General features: G+C 37.8%; 1 protein-coding gene across 20 annotated transcripts in view; it reads left to right on the top strand.

The window, feature by feature from the left end:
* Nucleotides 1-24,348, top strand: part of GPHN (gephyrin) — a 736,147-nt gene that overhangs the window by 691,450 nt on the left and 20,349 nt on the right. For all 20 annotated transcript variants that reach the window (XM_050797033.1, XM_050797030.1, XM_050797026.1 and 17 more), the window contains 2 exons: nucleotides 6,230-6,317; nucleotides 21,042-21,115. In XM_050797033.1, the coding sequence (XP_050652990.1) occupies nucleotides 6,230-6,317; nucleotides 21,042-21,115 (162 nt within the window). The remainder of the gene's footprint in view (nucleotides 1-6,229; nucleotides 6,318-21,041; nucleotides 21,116-24,348) is intronic.

Genomic DNA, 24,348 nt, shown 5'->3' with positions numbered 1-24,348 from the left:
CTCTGTCTTTTTGTTGTTGTGTTTTTGTTGTGGTTTTTTTTTTTTATTAGGAGTCCCGCACTGTTGCCCAGGCTGGAGTGCAGTAGCACCATCTCTGCTCACTACAAGCTCCACCTCCCAGGTTCACGCCATTCTCCTGTCTCAGCCTCCCAAGTAGCTGGGGCTACAGGTGCCCACCACCATGCCCAACTAATTTTTTGTATTTTTAGTAGAGACAGGGTTTTACTGTGTTAGCCAGAATGGTCCCAATCTCCTGACCTCATGATCCACTTGCCTCGGCCTCCCAAAGTGCTAGGATTACAGGTGTGAGCCACTGCACCTGGCTGACTCTGTTTTAAAAAATAATAATAATAATAATTTTTTTTAGGCCAGGTGCAGTGGCTGTAATCCCAGCACTTTTGGAGGCTGAGGCAGGCAGATCTCTTGAGCCCAGGAGTTCAAGACCAGCCTGGGCAACATGGTGAAACCCTGTCTACAAAAAACACAAAAAATATTATCCAGGTGTGGTGGTGTACTCTTGTGGTCCCAGCTACTCAGGAGGCTGAGGTGGGAGGATCACTTGAGCCTGGTATGTGGAGGCTGCAGTGAGCCATGATCACACCACTGCACTCCAGCCTGGGTGATAGAGTGAGACCCTGTGTCAAAAAAAAAAAAAAAAAAAAAAAGATTTATCTTTAAAGGAATGGCTAAGCACCATCCAAATTAAGTTAAAACTGCAGTTGTTAATGAAGACAGATTTAAGTGATATCATGATATCCCTTCAAGATATGCCACTCTTTGAGAAAAGGGAAACTACTGATACATACCTAGAAAACTTAATCTGCTTAATCCAATAGCCCCTCTAGTGGCAGTGGTGAGAATAAGCCAGATTTTAGAAGTACAAATTTTGTTTCTCTCAGTATTTGGTATAAACAAATAAGATTTATATATTTAGACAAATGCTGATAAATAGCTTTTATCTGAAGGTGTTTTATGTGTAACAAAGTGTCTTTCATAATGCAAATATTACTATATTTAGAAGAAGAGTAGAAAAAACACAGGATGACTTTGAACCTAACACTGCCTATGTGAACCTCAGTGCCCTCTTTTGTCCTGCCTTCCTCACAGAGTTGTGAGATTGACATGTAGGTGCGAAAATGTATTATTTTTTAAAAACATTAGTATTGTCATTAATTTTATTTCTTGGATATTAATTGATATTATATGTAGGAAGTTCTGTCTTAAAATATAAGGTCAGATTATAATGTTTTGTAGTTTTAGCCTCCTATCCTTGAGAAAATTAATACACCCTGCTTGCTTTATGTAAGAAAACTGAGAAAATCATGAACTGTTTTCTATCATATTATTCATGATTATAACCCTTGTTACCTATTTCCTCTTATCACTCTTCAGAGTAATCTTTGAGTTTTAGAAAGCAAACTCAGTTTTTATTTGTTAAAAATAGAGTCTGGGGGAAGGAATATGAAGTAAATATTGGAAAATATTAGCATTTGTCAAATCTGAGCGATGGATACATGGGTATTGGTTATACTGTTACGTTGGAAATGTTTTATAATTTAAAATATAGCATGAATCACAAAAAAGAAAGCAATTTTATGATGCGAATAGGCCCTTAAGCTATGGTTAACCAAAATAACCATAGTTTTCATCTGAACATGGTATTCTGAATCATGTTCATTTCATTCCACAGAGCAATAGTAAAATGTTCACACATGCAGTTTTCTGCTGGTTACCCCAGACAAATCCATAACTCATGCCATGGCATCCTGTGCTTTTTTTTTTTTTTTTTAGGAGACTAGGTCTAGGGCCGGGCACGGTGGCTCACGCCTGTAATCCCAGCACTTTGGGAGGCCAAGGTGGGCAGATCACTTGAGGTCAGGAGTTCAAGACTAGCCTGGCGAGCATGGTGAAACCCATCTCTACTAAAACTACAAAACATTAGTCAGGCATGGTGGCAGGCATCTGTAATCCCAGCTGCTTGAGAGGCTGAGACAGGAGAATTGCTTGAACCCAGGAGGCAGAGGTTGCAGTGAGCTGAGATTGCGCCACTCCCCTCCAGCCTGGTCAACAAAGCAAGATTCCTCCATCTCAAAAAAAAAAAAAGAGAGAGAGAGAGAGAGAGAGACTAGGTCTCACTACATCACCCAGGCTAGAATGCAGTGGCTATTCATAGACGTGATAATAGCTCACTGCAGTCTTGAACTACAGGGCTCAAGCAGTCCTCTCACCTCAGCCTCCCAGGTAGCTGAGACTACAGGTGTGCCACTGCACTTGACCAGCATGCTCTCTTTCTGATGCTTTTGGACAAGAGTCCATTCTCATTAGACTCTTCCTTTTATGGTATATTACATGCCTTTAAAAAACTACACAATTATTCTGATTGGGCAGGGAGTAGAACAAGCATTTAATAAGAAGCCAGAGTTTGTAGTCCTGGCTCTGCCACTTACCGCTCTATCTACACTTTGCCTCTCTGAATATCACTTGCCTTTTCTTAAAATGAGCATAGTAATACCTATTCAGTCTAGCATACAGATTTGTTGAGAGATTATAGCATGCCACATAAATGAAGTTATAGATCCCCTGGCTATTGTCATACATTGGTACCTGTCTCTCTAGTAAGGCAGGGTGTCTGACCAAATCTCCAGACACCAGAAGCGTACAACAGAAAGGAGAGTAAGAGAGAGTGACAGAAGGGGATAGAGTATGGCAGGACCCAAATAACTGGCCCAGCAGTGATAATGGATAAGATGACATTTACAACTTTGAGATTCAATGATTTTATGAATGTACTACCCACAGAGTACAAAGTATCATTGAGCATATTCTTTGAAACATGATAAATTTCAGTTAGGATTTGGAACAAAATCCCTTTTAGTTGATTTCTGCAAATTAGAAAATTTCATGTTTTACAAAATAGGAAAAAAACATGTTTCCCAGATAATACGAAAATAATGAGTAAGGCTGGCACGGTGGCTCACACCTGTAATCCCAGCACTTTGGGAGGCCAAGGCAAGCCGATCACCTGAGGTCAGGAGTTCAAGACCAGCCTGGCCAATATGGTGAAACCCTGTCTCTACTAAAAATACAAAAATTAGCCGGGCATAGTGGCAGGCACCTGTATTCCCAGCTCCTTGGGAGGCTAAGGCAGGAGAATCGCTTGAACCCAGGAGGCGGAGGTTGCAGTGAGCCGAGATCATGCCATTGTACTCCATTCTGGGCAACAAGAGCAAGACTCCATCTCAAAAAAAAAAAAAAAGGTACGAAAAAACATTGAAAAGTGCCTATTTATAGTAATCAGCTAGGCTGTCCCAGAACCTTTATCCTGCTATAAAGATAAATACCATGACGGTGTGCATCTCACTGCTGCTTTGTTTACAGTAGCTTTACAATAATTCTATAGAATCAACATGTTGTAAGTTATGTATTACAAGTTTTGTAAAATTAGCTAATATCTTTTTCTACTAACATAAAATTGTATTTGTTGATAGTATTCATTACCCAGTCAGTATTTTGAACCACATTCCATGTGATGCTGTGTTTGGGATGTTTTTTCCATTTATTCCATAGTAAATGAGAAACCATTGGCTTAGCATAATGATAATATGATCCAGCAAGGCAAGGAGCCCAGAACTCTGGGCATCAGGAACCCATCACATGCATATTGTATAGTATTTCAATACAACAGAATAATTTGCTGTCTTTTTTCCTAAATCAAAATGAAAAGGATTGATGAGAAATCTGTTCAAAATACATAGGTCAAGAATACTTTAAGTACACACATTATTCAAAATAATTCTGAGATGTTTGCCCAACTAGTTTAAGTTTGAAATTTATGTCGGGGATTTTTTTTTTAAGTCTGTCATGTTTTACACATAGATTCTACCTTCAGTTAGTACCTGGGCACTTTTTTGGCTGTATATGCAATGACTGACTGATGACTTAAAAGTTCTCTATATTGGTAGGCTGAACCTTATATGAGCCATTTTTCAAACTTTTACTTTTGGCCCTTCTCCTTGGGAGCTTGCTTCCCAGAGTCAGAGCTTGTGGACAGACCACAAGGAGAATTTTACCCAGACCCTGTAAGAGAACCTCATAGTAAAGGAAGCTATTCAGGTTGGAACCAGGCCTACCTTGCCATTTGGACCTTTCATATTTAGCTCTGTAAATGTATTTAAGTCCCAGTCTATGATTTTCTTGTGTGTTACTCATGAGTATTTTCCAGAATAAAAATCCCAAGCATGCTGTAGTTGAACTTTGCTAGTTTGTTAGGTATGTTTCTGTGATTAACTTGTTAGCATAGCAGCAGTAGAATGACAAATGACTTCCTTGAAAACCTAGTTTGTTCCAGGTACTATTCCAAGTGTTTTATATGTTTTAATAGGATATCTTTTAATCCTCATAACAACCCTATTATGGTTACTTTACAGATGAAAAACTAAGGCAAAGAGAAGTTAAGCAACTTGTGCATGGTTAAACATCTAGCAAGTAGTGGTGCTAGGATTTCCACTCAGGCAGTCTGACTCCAGAGTTCACATTCTTAATCTCTGTGCTATGCCACCTCCTGACTAGCTTATCTCTTATAGAGTCTGTGAAGGTTATGTCTCTGGTAGGTCTCAAGTTCTCCCTACCTCTGTTACACCTGGATAAAAATAGAAATTATATCCTAGTTACATATCATGCTATCTTGAGTCACTAACTTTCCTTCTTCCTCTCTCATCAAATTAAGGTAAGGGGGCATGAATAAACTTCACTATCATGAGATATTTGTGAGAACATATGCTGTCTCGTTGAGAGATAATTTGGTTTCAAGTTAACAAAAACCTGCTGAAGCCAGCTCAAGCAAAGGAGATATTTATGTAAGGATACAAGGTTATCTCATAGAACCCAAGAGCAAGAATACAGCTGGGCCTCAAGCGGGGGGACGAAAGGCAGGAAGCAGAAAATCAGAAGCCAGAGTCACTCCCTTTTCAGTTGTTCTCATTAGATGTCCATTGGGAAGAAAGGGAAAGGAAGAGTCAGGCGGTATAAATAGGTAAGAATTTTTCAGAAAACAAGGATATGGCTAGATATATACTCCTCAAAAAGTATCTTTTCTGTACTGCATCAATTGAAGGGAAATGCCAATCACAGGTCACATTGCCCTGTAGATTCGTATGGATTTAAAGTGGTAACTAAACAATCCCTTTCAATTACTCCCAATTATCCTGTCCCTCCATAAGTCTTGATTCTTGGCATTTTGTTTATTCTCACTTGATCAGTCTCCGGTTAGGACTTTTCAACTGTTGTGACATCCAAAGATAAGACCCCTGTTTTCATCTCTTCTTCCCGACCTTCGACCTGCACCATCAAAGAGCCTGTTGTACTTGCCTTTTCAAGTGACAGTCAGGAACCTGCCTCACTTCCATTCCTAATATTCGTCCTGTATTCATACCCCATATAAGTAGTTCATCCCATCTCTGCTTTCCTTGTCCTTTTTCCCCTACCTTTTCTATTCCCAACGTTATGAATACCTACTGGCTTTTCCTATTTCTAGGGATCCTCCCTCCTCCATTTCCTATTAGATAAACTCCAAATTCATCAGCTTGAGGGTTCTTCAAAGTCATGTCCCATCCTACGTATCCCAGTCATTCCCACTCAAGTCCTTCACTCTAAGCAGGCTATTTTCCACAGTGACCTAGAAACAGCACAGGCTTAACCATTATTCCAAGCCTTTGCTAGTATAGATCCTCTTGCTTATGAAGCTCTTTCCCATTCTTTTCCTTTCCACCTCTCAGAGTCCAACTCATTTCTCAGGGCCTCACTTAAGACATTCCCTCTAAAGAGTCCTATGGGATCTTTCCAACACCTCGGGTAACCAATTGTCCTGGCTTGCTTTGGATTCCTAGGACATCTGACTTTAGTACTAAAACAGGAATATTCCTAGGCAAACCAGGATAGTTAGACATCCTCCAACATCTCATTGTCTCCTTTCATTATAGTGGCTTGTTAGAACAAAAAGCCCCGTGAAATCACCAGTAGCCACTACTTCAGCATGTACAAGGTCCTTTCTCCATAATAAGACTTAATGCTCCTATTAGGCAGAGACCCTTTTGGTTCCCACTTCATACAGAATATAGTGCTGTACTCATGTTAATCCCTATTAGTGAATAAGGCGGTATAGTTTTAAGTTGGCACTATATCTAAAATCTTTTCCTTGTGTGTTAATTTCTTTGTCTTTATTTTTTTCCAGCCCAGATGACTTACTCAATGCCTTGAATGAGGGTATCAGTCGTGCTGATGTCATCATCACATCAGGGGGTGTATCCATGGGGGAAAAGGTATGAAAGATAGGGCCTGTAAAAATGTATCTGCTGTAATGTTCTTGCATACGGTGACTAACTGTGGTCTGGTAGGCATCTGATATTCATAACCAGGCTCCCAAAAAGCTGAAAATCCATGGGGCTTCAGAAATTACTGGTCTCTCTAAAAGGGATACAACGTGGGTAGGTTAGGGAGCTTACCCTCAGAAGCAACCTGGAGAATCCCACAACTTGCAGAATGGTTTTTGCTATTCCCCTGGAAACTTCTGACCTGTTTCTCACTCTATCGTACTACATTAGGACATCCTTTATACATATTTACCACCAGGGTAAAGCTCTAAGATCCTTCCTTCTACTCAAATTTAAACATGACTCCCCAGGAGCCAACCAATTCACCCACCATATGTTCCAAATCTACCAAGAATGCTTAGCTCCCCTTCCCCACAAGGAAGAAAGGGAGGATTAGGCATTCCTTTGGCTCCTCTTTACAAAATAATAATAATAATAATAATAGTGAAAATATGGCAAGGCACATTGGCTCAAGCCTATAATTCCAATACTTTAGGAGGCTGAGGTGGGTAGGTTGCTTGAGCCCATGAGTTCAGGACCACCTGGGCAACATGGTGAAACCCCATCTCTACAAAAAAAATACAAAAATTAGCTGGGCATGGTGGCATGCACCTGCAGTTCCAGCTACTTGGGTGCTGAAGTGGGAGGATCGCTTGAGCCTGGGTGGTCAAGGCTGCAGTGAGCCGAAATCACACCACTGCACTCCAGCCTGGGCAACACAGCAAGACCCTGTCTTAAAAAAAAAAATAAATAAAATGATATATATATATACACACACATATATATATACACACACACACATTATTTTATAGCACTAAGTTTATTTGTAGATGGTATATACTTCTTCCTGTAAAGACTACAATTTGAATATTTCAGTAACACTAAGTTTACATTTCTTAATGAAATGTGTTAGCTTACGATGACTATTGGGTCCACTGAATAATGTTATAAAAGTAAAATATTCTTTATGAAATAACCAACCTTAATTTTTGGCTCAAAGATATTTCAGCATAAAATGTTTTGCCAGCTGATAATCCTTTTCCATGTTTTCTCTCACATTAATGACTCAACTGAAAAATTACAAAAATACCATCATAGCAATTTTTACTAAAATTCATATTTTCTAAGAGTTTGATTTATTTTAAACTAGATCTTATATATATGATTGTTCTTGATCTCTGTCCTCTTGTAGCTATAAAACTGCCTAAATTTATAAACTGACTCTTTGGACAGTGAACTCTGTTGGCTCAGAGAACAAATGTTAGAACTTAGCAATCTGAACAGAAGAATACCTGCCTTCCATTCACAACTTTAGTGTTAGAGCCTTTCAGAATAGCACTGCAGATGCTAAAAAGTTTGGAAGAAAAAAATCTCACATTACATCCAGGAGTGAAAGTGTTGAAGTGTGGGTAGGTGTTCTTATAGCAGACAAATTGCTGGATTAGTGTTCCCTCAAAGTCTCCCAGAGTCTTTAGCTCCAGGTAGAGCAAATTGCCACAGAACTCTCCTGAGATCACAAAGGCTAGGGGCTGAGATCTGTACTGTAGCACAGCTGAAAGAAATAATTTTCAACGTGTCTGTTTTCATTACCATCAAACTGCCTGTGGTACTTTCAATATTACAAGAGCAAACCATGAAGTCAGGTCTATTTAAATGTTAAATTTGTTATTTCCAGGGCTTGTGTCTTGTATAATTTCTCTTAGTTTCTGATTAACCTAATTGTGGTAATACCTATTTGGCAGAACTAACGTTTATCTTTTCTAGTACTTCTGGAGAGGTAACAAGCTTATAGCATATATAGGCTTGGCAATTGTGGCTCAGTTGTGGTAAGGACAGAACACTTCTCAACCTAACCTTCTTTATTAGTGCTAACAAAGATGTCAGTTATGCCAGGGATTTGCTCACCAGTAAACAAAGCCAATATAGTTAAGCATATTGGTTTTATTTATTTTACTCTCTGTGTAATAAGATACTTATACTAAACCTTTAATTTACTAGGAAAGAAATTTTAGGAACTGGGCATCCCACAGTATTCCTTAGGAGCTGCTAATTGTCCCTTCCTACCTCCTTGAGTGGGAATGAGATGATAGAGGAACCAGGAAGAAAGAGATAAAACATAAATGCAGCAAATTCCTGCCAGCCAACAAGTTGTAATTCCAAAAAGAATTTAGGGTACCTCCATAGCAGAAAGAAAATAATAAAAAATAGAACATCTGCTTCAGCCCAAGAGCTAAGCCTGAAAACCAGTTACTAAAAAGACAGGGAAATCAAGGAAAAATTCAGAAGCATTATGTAGCAGGCATGAATATTAAGTGCTGAACCTTAGGTATGCAAGAAAAGTATTTAATTCCATTTAAATTGTACTCTAAGTGCCTATGTTACAGGACTGGTGGGAAATTTTATTAAGCCACAACTGGAGCTTACTATCTCCAAGAATTATGCCAAGGAACCTGAAGGTACTTAAGCAGCACCAAAGCATCAGGGAGACACCTGGTCACTGGTCTGCACTGAATACATCTGGAGTATTCTTGTAGTACCATTAGGTCTCAAGTCTTTGCTCCTTTGGGCCATGCTAGGAGCACTAAGGTCAAGTAGAGGCTGGAAACCTCAGGGCAGCTAGCCTCCTTGGGTGTATTTCACAGCCATCCCTTCTAAAGTCTGACCACTTCCCCAACATACTGCCTGCTAAACAGTGAGGAGGGGACCCTGCTGCTTGTTGGATTCATAGACCAGTACCTTCTTCCCAACCAAGGAGAAATGATTCTTCTGCAGTTACTTCCCTAAATATCTCTCCCCTCCTTTACCTCACTGTGCCCTACATACCCTTTTCAAAGAGTTTCATTTTTACAAAACACTGGAAGTTTGTTCAATAGTTAAACAGTATCTGCCTTTGCCATGAAAACTAAAGAATCATATGCATTACTATAAGTTTTCCTTGACTTACAGAATTATTAAATAACTCAAAGATAATGAAAGGTGGCAATAACCCAGAAGGATGCACTAAACTGGACACCAGTGACCTTTTTTGTTCATTTCTGAGTCTCTTAATTTTTGCTAGTAGTGTCTCCACCACCGCCTATGATCAAAGTAATCACAGAGATGATAACTGATCACAAAAAAGGCCGGTTTCACGAGGTTTGCCCAATTATTTAGCACTAAAAGTTAATTAACCATGTAGGCTCCTTGTTTTGTTTTGTAAGTCTAGAGCCAGGCAGCCTTAGAATAGTTAAAAGTAATTGGCTGGGCACATTGGCTCATGCTTGTAATCCCAGCACTTTGGGAGCCCAAGGTGGGCAGATTGCTTGAGGCCAGGAGTTCAAGACCAGCCTGGCCAACATGGCAAAACCCCACCTCTACTGAAAATACAAAACTTAGCTGGGCATAGTAACACAAACCTGTAATCCCAGCTTCGTGGGAGGCTGAGGCACAAGAGCTGCTTGAACCTGGGAGGTGGTGGTTGCAGTGAGCCAAGATCACATCACTGCACTCCAGCATGGGTGACAGAGGAAGACTCTGTCTCAAAAAACCAAACCAAACAAACAAACAAACAAAAAAACTAATCAACAATATTCCAAACAAACACACAAAAAAATTTTCTTTTAATATTTCACTTAGTCCTACATCATTCTTGTTCTGCTAAATGTTGAGTTAGCAGTCTGCTTTCCTGAAGCCATCTGCTTCACTACTATATAAAAGTTACCTAAGCTGTATCACCTCAAAAGCCTGTACTCAAGAGGTTATTGTTTGATATCTCAATATCAATGTTAAAGTGCCTATTACACTCCTTTTCCCTAATGTTCTGAATCTGTCTCTGTTTCGGGCATAAACTATTGACTATAGCTTGTAGCAGAGCCTTCAGGCAAGCATCAGAGTAAAACAGAAATTCTCTGTGGATGGCAAATACTTGAGAGCTGTGCTTAATTTACTTCTATAACCAATAATATCAGAATAGAAGATAAGTAACATTCTCTTTTGAGGTACATATGTAAGTATTTCACAGTAGGGTTTTTTTTCTGTTTTGAGGTTTTTGTTTTATTTTGTTTTTTGAGACAGAGTCTCACTCTGTCACCCAGGGGACAGTGCAGTAGTGCCATCATAGTTCACTGCAGCCTTGAATTCCTGGGCTCAAGCAATCCTCTTGCCTCGGCCTCCCAAAGTGCTGGGATTATAGGCGTGAACCACCACACCAGCGTAGAAGTTTTTGATCAGTGTTTCCTCTGAGGGTAAAACAGCAAGGGCATTGTCAAATTACCAGGAACTTCCTGTAAAGCAAACAATTTCTGAAATATTTATATTAATAACAGTTTACCTATAAGAATCTAACCTAGGACAGACTGAGTATCTCTTCTCAGATATGGCAGCTCCTCTCATGAAACTTCAAACAAATCTAATTATTCCCAGCATTTCTTTGTATAAGATGAAAACAAATCTGGGATTTTCTAGAGGCCCTCTAGGAAATTTTTAAGATGAGTTTTGGTAAGAAAAGAATATTTTTTCCTAAATTTTTGTCTGATCTTTAAAAGGCAAAGTCAAAAGAGTTATTAAAAAAGGATGGGGCCCTTGATGAAGACCTGAGAAACCATACTGGGTTACCTAATTTTTCAAAACAACAATAAAAGATTTGAAAATGAACATAGAAGGTAACATGATTGTAAATAACCTTGGCTCAGTTTATAAATGAGGAAACTTTGTTCTTCGCTTTTTTATTTCTTTAAATAAAGATAAAATAAACAGAAAACACAAAAAGGCAAATTACACAAAAAGAATAACCTGTAGTCCCAGCTACTTGGGAGGCTGAGGCAGGAGAATGGCATGAACCTGGGAGGCGGAGCTTGCAGTGAACCGAGATCGCACCACTGCACTCCAGCCCGGGTGAGAGAGAGCGAGACTCCATCTCAAAAAAAAAAAAAAAAAAAAACGAAAAGAAGTTACTTATGTTAACATGAAATGGCTTTATTGTTGCTATTTTCAAATGAACCAATTTTTTTTTTATTTCTTAGTTTTAATTTCTAATATAGTAAATATCCACAGCTATAGCTCGCATAAACAAAAACTCTTAGGGATCCTTAATGAATTTTCATTTAAGAATATGTAAAGGGGTCTTGAGACCAAAAATTCTGAGAACTGGGCTTTAAGAAAAAAATATTATTTTTCCTTGAAAAACAAAAGAACACATATAGTTATACTTCTCTGTCATTATTGCTCCTTATATAATTGCAACTACCCATATTGATTATGATTTTAAGAAAATAACTAATATCTATATCATAGAGAAAACTAAGGAGCTTGGATAATTGAGAAATAATATGTAACCATTTTAGCAGACTAGCAAAGCTCATAAACACAAAGAACACAACTCTCTACTGCCAGACACATCCCTTTTACACCTTAGGATAGCAAAGATGAATGAACACGTTCATTAACATGACCCAAAGATATAACCTCTCCAGCAAAGTATGTTCACCTTAAAAAGTACATAGTTATTAACTATATAGTTTTAATTTCTATATAGTTAATAACTATATTCTTTTTAAAAAGTTAATAACTTAAAATGATGCTTAATAATAAATGCTCTAATATCCTATCTTAGAAATTAGGTATCTGATGATTTATTAATTCAATTTAATATCAGCTCAAGATTTTAAGTAAATAAAAATCTTAAATTATTTTGAAACTGACATACTATAAAACATAATAACTATTAACATTGTAAGGTTTTCAGAATAATTATTTGATTTGGTTGATCACAGTTTTATACTTTTTTATAATCTTAAATATTATATAGGAGGAATGTGAGCTTATTTGATAAATAGAAGTTTAGGAAAAACCCAAGTGAAATAAAATGTATACATGTGTTATACTTAAGATTGATGTAAATAAGAGAAAGAACATGGCTGTGTTTTTTTTATTATTGTTATTTAAGTTTGGGGTTTGTTCTTTTTTTTTCTTTGTTTATATGTATGTTTTGAGACAGGGTCTCAATATTTTGCTCAAGCTGGTCTCTAACTTCTGGGCTTAAGCGATAATCCTCCTGCCTCAGCCTCCCAAGTAGCTAGCATTATAGGTACACATCATCATACCTGGCTTTTGGCTTTTCTTAATAACTGGAATTATCAAGTTAGTCTCATTTGCTAAAGATTTATCCTAATTATATGAACTCACATTCTCAAAATTATAAGTAGAATATTTTCAGTGTAGCATATTTAAAATATTAAAGTTAAAATTATTTATTATCTAGGAATTTTAGAAATATTTTATATAAGCACCTATTGTCTCTCTAAGCTAATTAGAACAGGGCACCTTTAAGAGATAATATAATTCATGAATACCTTACAGAAATAGGAAGGAAGACACTTCATACCCACAAAATGAGATAAATGCTTTTCTGTATTACAGACACATGAACACACAGACAGATAAGAAACACAATAGCTTCAGTTCTACTTACAAGTTCTACTTATAACTTGAGCTATAAGTCAAGAGTAAACACAGAACCATAAAAATTCATCAGTCCAGTAATAAAGAACTATTTTCTTTCCTAGAGGGCACAAAAATCTTAATTGATTTGGTCTCAGAATTGACAATAAGAGAAATAAACAAGAAAGACTAATAAGTCAGATTCTCTGTCTTCTCTTACCCAAAAAACAAAAAAATAGATGTGTATCATCCTTTTACAGAGATCACCAAATGATTAGACCGTAAAACCAAATCCCTAATCATTCCTGCCACAAGGGGCAATACCTTATTGGCTGTGTGCAGAAACAAAAACAGAACCGAAATGAATATGCAGGCCAAAATTGAGAAACCAAAAGTTACCAAAGTTACAGTTGTATTGCTGCTTGGAATTCACTGCAGGAACCAAGGAAAGATGTACCCTTCGTTTGTTTGTTTTTGTTTTTGTTTTTTGGAGACATTGTCTCGTGCTGTCTCCCAGGCTGGAGCACAGTGGCATGATCTTGGTTCACTGCAACCTCCGCGTCCCGGCTTCAAGCAATTCTTATGCCTCAGCCTCCCAAGTAACTGGGATTACAGGCGCACGCCATCACGCCTGGCTAATTTTTGTATTTTTAATAGAGATGCTGTTTCACCATGTGGGCCAAACTGGTCTTGAACTCCTGACCTCAAGTGATCTGCCTGCCTCAGCCTCCCAGAGTGCTGGGATTTCAGACTTGAGCCACCACGCCTGGCCTGTACCCAGGTTTAAGCCACTCATAAAGTGTACTTCTCTGCCAATGAAGTTTAACTGGCTGTGTCCAATGAATCAATGGAGCATCTCAGTGGAGCCTCTGGAATTGTTAAAGTTTAATTTTTTATAGATAAAATCATTAATCTTGATTTTGTCTCCTTTCTTGGTTTACTCACCATACCTCCTTTTTGTAAATAAATTCAGTTGTTTCATAAGTGTTCATAGTATGTACAACTTTTATATTCTACCTAGAAGTGATATTATTACTACTTCATATATAGTATAAGAATCTTACAATGATATACTTCTGTTTTTCCCCTCTCAACATCTGTGCTACACTTGCCATAAATGTCATATTTACATATATTATTGAACCTTCACTATATCATTATGATTTTTCTTTAAATGATCAATTGCTTTTAGCAAATGTTATATGATATTTAAAAATCTTACATGTTTGCCTATGTAAAAAAATTATGAATCTCATAAATATATAAAATGAACATGTTTCCAAGATTTTCTTTAACTCAACAACGAGCAAATAAGTAAGATGTTATGACCTATTCAAAGGAGAATTCAAAGAGCACACCCATTTCAGCATTCTTGATCACCCAGATAATCAGGCCATCAAGAATGCTGAAATAATTTGCTAATAGATGCAAAACGGATCTATACCCACCACAGAATAATCAATTACATCTCCACTGGGCAGAATTCATTTACATTTCTTTGGGTAAAAATTATGTTCACTGGCAGGGCGCGGTGGCTCACGCCTGTAATCCCAGCACTTTGGTAGGCCGAGGTGGGTGGATCACGAGGTCAGGAGATCAAGACCAGCCTGGCCAACATGGGGAAACCCCATCTCTACTAAAAATACAAAAATTAGCTGGGTGTGGTGGTGTGCGCCTGTCATCCCAGCTACTCAAGAGGCTGAGGCAGGAGAATCAGGGAGTCAGAGGTTGCACTGAGCCTAGATTGTGCCACTGCACTCCAGCCTGGTGACAGAGCAAGACTCCGTGTGAAAAAAAAAAAAAAGTGTTCACTGTCTTAGCTTAAGCTGCTGTTTAGCAAATACCAAAGTCCAGGTGTGGTGGCTCACGCCTATAATCCCAGCACTTTGAGAGGCCAAGGTGGGCAGATCACTTAAACTCAGGAGTTCTAGACCAGCCCAAGCAACATGGTAAAACCCCCTCTCTACAAAAACTATAAAAATTAGCTAGGCATAGTGGTGCTTGCCTGTAGTCCCAGCTAGTCAGGAATCTGAGGTGGGAGGTCAAGGCTGCAGTGAGCTGTGTTCACACCACTGCACTCCAGCCTAGGCAACAAAATGAGACCCTGTCTCAAAATAACAAAAAATACCATAAAATGGGTGGCTTAAACATTTATTTATCATAGTTCCGAAGGTTGGGAAATCCAAGATCAGGGTGACAGCATGGATGGGTTCTGGTGAGGGCCCTCTTCCAGGCTGCAGATAGCTGACTTCTCCTTTTACGCTCACATGGCAGAAAGAAAGCTAGCTAACTCTCTGGCCTCTTCTTATAATGGCATTAATTCTACTCATGAGAACTCCACCCTCATTACCTAATTACTTCCCAGAGCGCCCACCATCACATTGGGATTGGAGTTTCAACATCAAATTTGAGGGTGGGGAGAGACATATTCAGTCCATTGCATTTACCATCAGTTTTACTCCGTTTCATTGCTGTAAAATAGCTGAAAAACACAACCAGAAAGTGGGTGTTACACTGGACACCCAGTATCCTTTTCTGCCCATTTCAAAGTCTTGAACAGTTTTTCTGATCACTGGTGTTTCTCCTTACCTCAGTTGAGGAAGAGACTTATTCCTTCATCCATTCATTTTTCTTCTTCTCATCTGACTCTGGGGTTCAGAAGATCAGACAAAGATCCTTGCTGCTTCAATAGGTAAACAAAAATGTAAGAACAATGATTATTCTCAGCCTTTATCACTATGTCTGGTACAAGTTTTCTGTCTGTCACAGGAGCATGAAGCCCTCCTTCATGTTCAAAAAGAATGAAAAGGGCTATTTTAAAAAACAATTTTCGCAAGAAAAATAAAATACTTTCATTCATTTAGCAAACACATAAGCATCAGCTTTCCAAACTCTGCATCATAACCTTCAAGGCCCTGCAACTCTGGCTTCTGCTTATCTCTTCAAACTCAGCTTATACCTCTCTCCTACTCATTCACTACCATCCATTGCCTTTTCAGTTCTATGCACGCTTTGCCACTTTGGAAGCTTTCATTTGTATGTCCCTTTCTCTGGAATTCTCTTCCCTCCACAATTCACATGCGTGAATCCTTCTTATCCTTCAAGGCTTAGCTAATATATCACTACCTCTTCTAAAATGAACTTTCCTGTTCTCCACACCCTCATCATTTTCTATCCCAGCACCTGCTTATTTCCTTCATAGCATGTACCACAAATTGTAATTATTTTATTTGTTGGTTTACTTGTTTTTGGCTATTTCTCTCCAGTAAAATATAACAGGATATCTTCGTGTCAGGGACTATGTCTTTCTTCTTTACCATTAAATACCTAGCACATATGGAATTCCTAATACGTAATAGGCACTCAGAAATGTTTGGTGCACTAACAAATGAATGAGTGAAAGGTGTATGCTATTCAGTAAGGATTCATGATATAGATATAAAAGACAAGGTTCCTGTTCTCAAGAACTTTATAGTTTAACAAAGGATACGTATCAGCTATCAAAGCAGTTGCTCTATAACCTAAGTGCATAATGTTAGAAGCATTTAGTGCTATAAGAGCATATAAGAAAGATCTGAAGATTTCTGCTTCTGTTATGATAGAATAGCATATTTGGACCAATCCTCCCACCAAGAACATCTATAAAAACTATATAAATTTTTTTAAAGAAAAGAAAAAGCAGATGTCTGAAGAGAATAACCAAGACAGCCCGGATTCCAGGCACTAAGATCCCAGAGAAAAGTGAACCACAGAGAAGTAAAACTGGAATTCTTCACCATATTTTTCCTCAAAGCATTTACTAATTCCTAAGCCAGGAATGAGGTGGGATGAGAGCTCTAATAGTACAGGAGGCAAAGAAGCCAAGCATAAAAAAAAATAGCGAGGAAGCTAATGAAATAAGCTGGATTTTAATCCGTCTTATGAGTTCAGGACCTGTTATAGAGAAGGAGCCCTGGTAAATATCTCGGGCTTTCAGTTTAAACCCTTGAAGGGCTATGCTTTAGGAATAAAAACAAACTGGAGATCAACTAGCCATCACAGGGACTGAAATCCAGCATCAAACTATCTCAATCCCTGATTAGATGAAGACAATTTGAGTTTTCATTAACTGCCAGAAGACCTGAAATTCTTTTTGGAGGAATATATCATTGTCCAAAGCCTTTTCATCTTTTTCATACCTAATATTTGGGCTTCCATTTGAAAAGTTACCAGACCTGTCAGAGATAGAGCAAAACGACTAAAAATTAAGATAGGAAACAATTGATAAACTAGACCTAAAAATGATGCTGATATTTATATTGTCTCACATGGACTTTAAATAACCATTATATGTTTAAGAAAAAGTGATGACAAAATGAGAAATTTCACTAGAAAACTGGAATCTATTCATAAGAATCAAATAGAAATTTTAAAGAAGGGATAGAAAATTTAGAAATGAGCATAAAAGACACATGGGATATGGTGAAAGGTCAAACATATATGTAGATGAAGTCTAAGAAGGAGAGGGGAGACAGAGTGAGCAAAAACAGTATTTAAAATATTGGCAGAGAGTTTTCCAAAATCAATAAAAGACATCAAGCCAGAAATTCTAGGAGCTCTACTAATCTCGAGCCAGATAAATGAAAGAAACCATACCTAGGTAATCAGGAAAACTACTGAAAACCAAAGACAGAGAAAATTTTACCATAAGGACGCATTGCCTTCAAAGGAGCAACAATAAAACTAACAAATGATTGAAATGAAAATGATGGAACCCAGAAAACAATGGACTGGGATTTGTAAAGTACAGGAAAAAAATACTGCCAATAGGGAACTCTATAGTCATCAAAAATTTATTTCAAAAATGAAGGTGGAATAAAGACAGTTTCAGCCAAACAGAAACTGTACGGACCTAGACTAAATAGAGTTTTTAAGGTAGAAGGATTATGGAAGCATGGAAATGCAGAAAGGACTAAAGAGGGTTAACATGTCAGCAAATGTAAATAAGTGTTGATCGTGTAAAATAATAATGCCTTGTGAGGCTTAAAATATAAATAAATACTATACAGTGAATATATAAATATCAAGTATATATTGTCATAGTATATATAGAAAATATACAACATAGTATATGTAGAAAATATATACAATAAATAAAATACATATACTTAAAATGTAAACATATACATGCACATATGTATATGCTTAAAATGCATGTAAAATATATACACACAACAGCATAAAAGGTAGAAAGGCATAAATTGAGTTGATACGTTTTAAGGTTCTTGTATTGTCTGGAAAGTGATTTTTAAAAACCCAATTATGAGTAGACTGTAATAAGTCAAGGATGCATATTATAATCTCTAAAACAACTACTAAAATAATAATATAAGAATATGTAACTAACAAGCTAATAGAGGGGAAAGAATATTAAATAAAAAATATTTTATGAATCCTAAGGGACGTATAGAAGAAGAAAGAAGGAAACAAAAGCAGAAGTGACAAATGGTACAGTGATAGTTTTATACCCAAATATAGCAGTAATCATACTACATGTAGGCCAGGTGTGGTGGCTCATGCCTGTAATCCCAGCACTTCAGGAGGCTGAGTTAGACTGATCATGTGAGGCCAGGAGTTCGAGACCAGCCTGACCAATGTGATGAAACCTCGTCTCTATACAAAAATTAGTTGGATGTGGTAGAATGTGCCTGTAGTCCCAGCTACTCAGGAGGCTGAGGCATGCAATCGTTTGAACCCAGGAGATGGAGGTTGCAGTGAACCGAGATTGCGCCACTGCACTCCAGCCTGGGTGACAGAGCAAGACTCTGTCTCAAAAAAAAAAAAAAAAAAAAAAAAAAAAAGAAAAGAAAAATTATACTAAATGTAAATAGACTGAATCCTTCAGTTAAAAATTGTCATTCTGGATTTTTTTAAAAAATAGCTAATCATATACTGCTTATAAAGACACAGAAAACTGAAAGTAAAAGATTTGAAAAAGTTATAGTGTAGCTATATTGATAACAGAGAGAATTCTTTTTCTTTTCTTATAATACATTTTTATGTAGAGCAAATAGAGAAAATTAAGGTAAAAAGGATTACTAGATATTAGGAGGGACATTTTATTATTTTAAATGAGTTAATTCATCAAGAATATGTAAGTAACATTTACAAATTTATTATATCTAATAATATAACCTCAAAATGAAAAATATGTTAGTTAATTAATAATCAGTATTTCACCTAGTCCCCCAGTCTTTGGAGTTCAGAGGAGGCTGAGAAGATGACTGAGACTAAGATGAAGGTGTGATAGACAGTGGGGTAGAAAGAGTATTCAAGGCAGAAAGAAGAACATTTTCAAAGACTGGAGGCAAGAGCTTGAAAAACCGACCAGATGTGTTTGTTCACGTCTGTAATTCCAACACTTTGGGAGGCCAAGGCGGGTGGATCTCTTGAGGCCAGGAGTTCAACACTAGGCTGGCCAACATGGTGAAATGCTGTCTCTCCTAAAAATACAAAAATTAGCCAGGCATGGTGGCATGCACCTATAATCCCACCCAGCTACTTGGGAGGCTGAGGGACAAGAATTGCCTGAACCTGGGAGGCGAAGGTTGCAGTGAGCCGAGATCATGCCACTGCACTCCAGCCTAGGTGACAGAGTGAGACCCTGTCTCAAGAAGAAGAGAGAGGCCGGGCGCAGTGGCTCAAGCCTGTAATCCCTGCACTTTGGGAGGCCGAGATGGGCGGATCACGAGGTCAGGAGATCGAGACCTTCCTGGCTAACACAGTGAAACCCCGTCTCTACTAAAAATAATACAAAAAACTAGCCGGGCGAGGTGGCGGGCGCCTGTAGTCCCAGCTACTCGGGAGGCTGAGGCAGGAGAATGGCGTGAACCTGGAGCGAGACTCCGTCTCAAAAAAAAAAAGAGAGAACGAGAGAGAGAGTGTGGCGGGGCGGGGGGCGTGGGGCAGGGGAGAAGGAAGGAAGGAAGGAGTCTTGCTAGAATGTAGACGCAGAGAAAGATTGATACAAAGGAATGTGGCCGGGTGAGATGGATGAGAACAATGACTAGGGGACTAGAAAATATAGGAATCTTTGATATTTAAAAGATGATATGGCTGGGTTCAGTGGTTCATGCCTGTAATCCCAGCACTTTGGGAGGCCGAGACAGGTGGGTCACCTGAGGTCAGGAGTTTGACACAGGCCTGGCCAACCTGGTGAAACCCTGTCTCTACTAAAAATACAAAAATTAGTTGGGCGTGGTGGTGCGTGCCTGTAATTCATTCTCCCCACAGGAGGAGGGTGGCACTATTGGCAAGGAGTGAGATGATGTTGGTTGAGGCTGTGGAGATAGAAGGGAACACATGTTTACAAATAAAAGTACCTCATAGCTTGTGAAATATTTAAAATGTAGGCAGGTTACTGGACTCACTTTTAGATTAGTAAACCAAAAAATTTAGTAATAGACCTAGCTAGGTTTGTATTATTTAAGAGAAATGTTAAGGACTGCAATTTTTTTCTTTCTGTCTACAACACCAGCTGCAGAGCGGTGTTATATGTCATTTCCAAAGATCAGATTTGGGAATCTGTGGGTTGGTCATAGCCACAGGTTAGTTTTGTTTTTAATACTAGAATATAAAGTTGGAGTAGTTAAACTCCCTTGACTTTCTGTTTTAGAGTTCCCTTCCTGTTTTTCATTTTAGTTGAGTTATTTAGATTTAACAAATCTAAATAATCTGTGGGCATATGTTCAAGTCTGTGGACATATGTTCAAGTCTCTCTTCAAGGAATGTATATGGCTTTAAGATCATTAAGCAGAATGGTGTAGGATACATACATGTAGGTTGCTTGCCCAGGCACAACTTAAGACATATTTGTTAACATCCTTCCTCAGACATAAAATTCTATCTTAGAAGAGAAACAACCCACCAGCTAGTGATGTTATACATTAATGTAGTTGTTTTGTTTTTATCTAACTTTTCCTACTAGAATGTACTTTCTATGAGGACAGGGACGTTGTCTCTTTTGTTCAAGGCTGTATGCCCCTGCACATAGATTGGTACTCATCATATACCAAGTGTTAAGCGACTATTTACTGAATGAATAAATGGATAAATGAGGAATGAAGGAATATTGTGTTACGCAAATCAACTTCATTAAAATAAGAAAGATGTTTCTTTTCATTTCAATCTTATAAATTAATTTAATGTTCATTTAAAGTGTTGAAAGTCTAATATTAAAATGTTTGAAAGTAAAGTGATTATTTTTAATGTTTGCAGGACTATCTCAAGCAGGTGCTGGACATTGATCTTCATGCTCAGATCCATTTTGGCAGGGTTTTTATGAAACCAGGGTATGAAAATAATCTTGTTATCTCATATATGGGGTTGGTTTGGCTTGCTTTAACTAACAAACTTTTAAATGCCTTCTTTTTACGTTTCCTATTATGAATTAACTATTCCAAGAAAAAAGAAATATAGTATTAGGATCCTTTGCACAAGTGCAGGTCCTAATGAAATAGGAATTCATCTTCCTTATGTGTCACTGAGATTGGTATGAACAAAACACAGCAACTTTCCAAACTTTTTCTCCTTTTTATTCTCATCCCTAGTTTCTTCTTCCTCTTTTTCTCTTTTTGCCCAAACTGCTTCTTTCTCTCTTTTTAAAAATAATTAATATGAGAACTCTCAAATATACCCAAAAGTAGGGAACGAACCCCCACCCCATGTACCCATCACCCAGCTTCAGTAACTATCAACATTTTTCTGTAATTGTTTTATCAATACCTCCACCCCACCCTGCGTTTTAGTGGGGAGAGAGGACTGGATTGTTTAAAAGCAAATTCTAGACATGTCATTTTGATATACATTTGAAATAATAATACTAACAACAGTATTCTCTTACCTAACCACAATGGTATTATCTCATCTAACAAAATAAATAATACTTTAATATCATCTAATACCCTGATCATATTCAAATTTCTCCCACATATCAAGAAAAAGAATGCCTTTTTATAATTGTTTTGTTTGATAAGGATTGCGTTAAGGTCCACTCAGTGTATTTGTTTAAGTCTCTATTAAATGAGAACATTTTCTGCCCCCACCCTTTTTGTTGTTGTTGTGCCATTGACTTGCTAGAGAAAATGGATCATGTGTACTGATGAATGGATTTGGCTGATTACTTCCTTAGGTTATGTTCCTCTGTCTCTGATGTATGCTATAAATTGAAAGATACAAAGGCTTGATTAAATTCAGGTTTAATTTGTTTTTTTCCTTTGCAAGAATGTTTTGTTAAGTTGACTGTCACACTGCTTCCTTCTGGTCCCCAGGAGGAAAGAAAAATAACTAAGAAAAATAACCATGAATTTGCACATCTCTTAAAAATTAATAACACCTAAAGAAGGGCTGATGGAGGTCCTGAAGTCAGTTATAAATCCTCAAAGGTTGCCAAACGTTGGTGTTAGTGAAAGATATGGCCATATCTTTAAGAAATAGTTTAGACCTTTGCTACTCTATGAACCTATGATTTCCTGTTCAAAGACCTCAACTGTGTGGCTGAGAGTTCCAGCACACCTCCATGCTGTTAGGGACAACAGTAATGATGCTTTACTGTTAATGAACCCTAGGAGAGAAGCCGAGAGGCTTCTCAGTTGTTATAAGTGAGCTATGGGTACCATCAACAAATTTCAAAAGCCTTTAAAGTATCAAGCTAGCCCTCCTAATAAGTGCCTCATGTCAGTTCTAGGATAGAGATCAGGCTTTACCTCCACAATTTGGCCATTTTTAGTATAGAATTAAGATTATCCCTAAAGCTTTGTCCACAATTAGATAGAATTCTTGGCTTTATATTTCTGTAGTTGCCTGTTGAGCGTGCCTCAATATGGCTGCTGCTGATAGGGCCTTTTTATTATTGAAACTGTTGAATTGGGGCTGGGCATGGTGGCTCACACCTGTAATCCCCAGCACATTGGGATGCTGAGGCGTTTGGATTGCTTTGAACTCAGGAGTTCCAGACCAGCCTTGGCAACATTGAGAAACCCAGTCTGTATAAAAAATACAAAAATTAGTCAGGCATTAGTTGCTTGTACCTATAGTCCCATCTACACGGGAGGATGAGGCTGGAGAATCACTTGAGCTGGGAAGCAGAGATTGCAGTGAGTCAAGATCATGCCACTGCAGTCCAGCCTGGGTAACAGAGTGAGACCTTGTCTCAATAAAAAAAAAAAGAAAGAAACTATTGGATTTGGATCATTTTGTCTTACACAAATATTATTATGCTATTGGGTATACCTCCTTTTTTTTTTTTTTTTTTTTTTTTCCTGAGCCCATGGGCAGTACTAATCTGATTAGAATACAGAGAATATCCCAAAAGTATATCAATGTGCTTCTCAAAACCTCAAAAATTGAATTGGGCCGAGTGCAGTGCCTCACGCCTATAATCCCAGCATTTTGGGAGGCCGTGGGGGTGGCTCGCTTGAGCCCAGAAGTTGGAGACCAACCTGGGCAACATGGCAAAACCCTGTCTCTACAAAAAACACAAAAATTAGTCGGGTGTGGTGGCACATGCCTGTAGTCCCAACTACTTGGGAGGCTAAGGTGAGAGGATCACTTGAGCCCAGGAGGCAGAGGTGGCAATGAGCCATGATAGTGCCACTGCACTCTGACCTGGGCAGCAGAGTAAGACCCTGCCTCAAAAAAAAAAAAAAAAAAAATTTAATTAATTGATTGTTCCATTTGCAGAGGGAAAGAAGCAAACACTACTTGCCCTCACCTCTCTTGTCCCAGAGAAGAGTTATTTGTATAATATCTATTATTTAAAATATTCTCAGTGCCTGTGATAACTTTTGTACTCTTTTTTTAATCTGTTATTTACCACTCACTTCAACTTTAGCAGTTCATCAATTCCTAATGTTTAATTTCCTCCCTTAAAATCATAACACTCTGTGACCTCAACCATTGCGTAAATGCTCTTATAGTCTGATCTCAAGAGGAGAACTGAGTAATAGGTTTTGAGTTCCAAGGAAATGGCTTCCAGAGCTTAAAAAAAATTCACAGTTTAGCAATAGGACATTTATGATAGCAATGCATAATAACAAAATATTTTTGTAATGGAATCCTTTTTTAATGAGTACCTTTATAGAAATTACATTACCTACTTGCAAGATGCAAAAGATTGCTTAAATTGGCCCTATAATTTAAATGGGCTTTAAATACAGTGGAAGAAAGAAGGTGTTAATACATTGTCTCCTCATTCTTATTATCTGTGGGTTTGCTAAAATAAAGTAGTTTCGAAGTTTAAATGGGCTTCTTTTAGTTCACCAGAATTTTATGCTTTTCTAAAGGTAATAAGAACTTAAAGGTAATTGCTACTTAATATTAGAACAGAAGAAATGTAAAACACACAAATACAATTTGGCTTTGCTATTTCCACATAACAGTGCTTTCAGAATGCAATTAAGCTCTTTCATTTTAGAGGCAAAGATACTCAGAAAAGCATTCGGAGTATTAGCAACCAGATCTACCAATCACTGTTTTTATTGGGTCATCTACAATGAGCATAGCTGTTATTAAAAACAAATCTTTG

This window comes from Macaca thibetana, chromosome 7, assembly GCF_024542745.1.
Source record: "Macaca thibetana thibetana isolate TM-01 chromosome 7, ASM2454274v1, whole genome shotgun sequence".
NCBI lineage: Eukaryota > Metazoa > Chordata > Mammalia > Primates > Cercopithecidae > Macaca > Macaca thibetana.
Note: the sequence above shows the minus strand (reverse complement) of the source record. Positions and strands in the feature narration are given on the sequence as shown.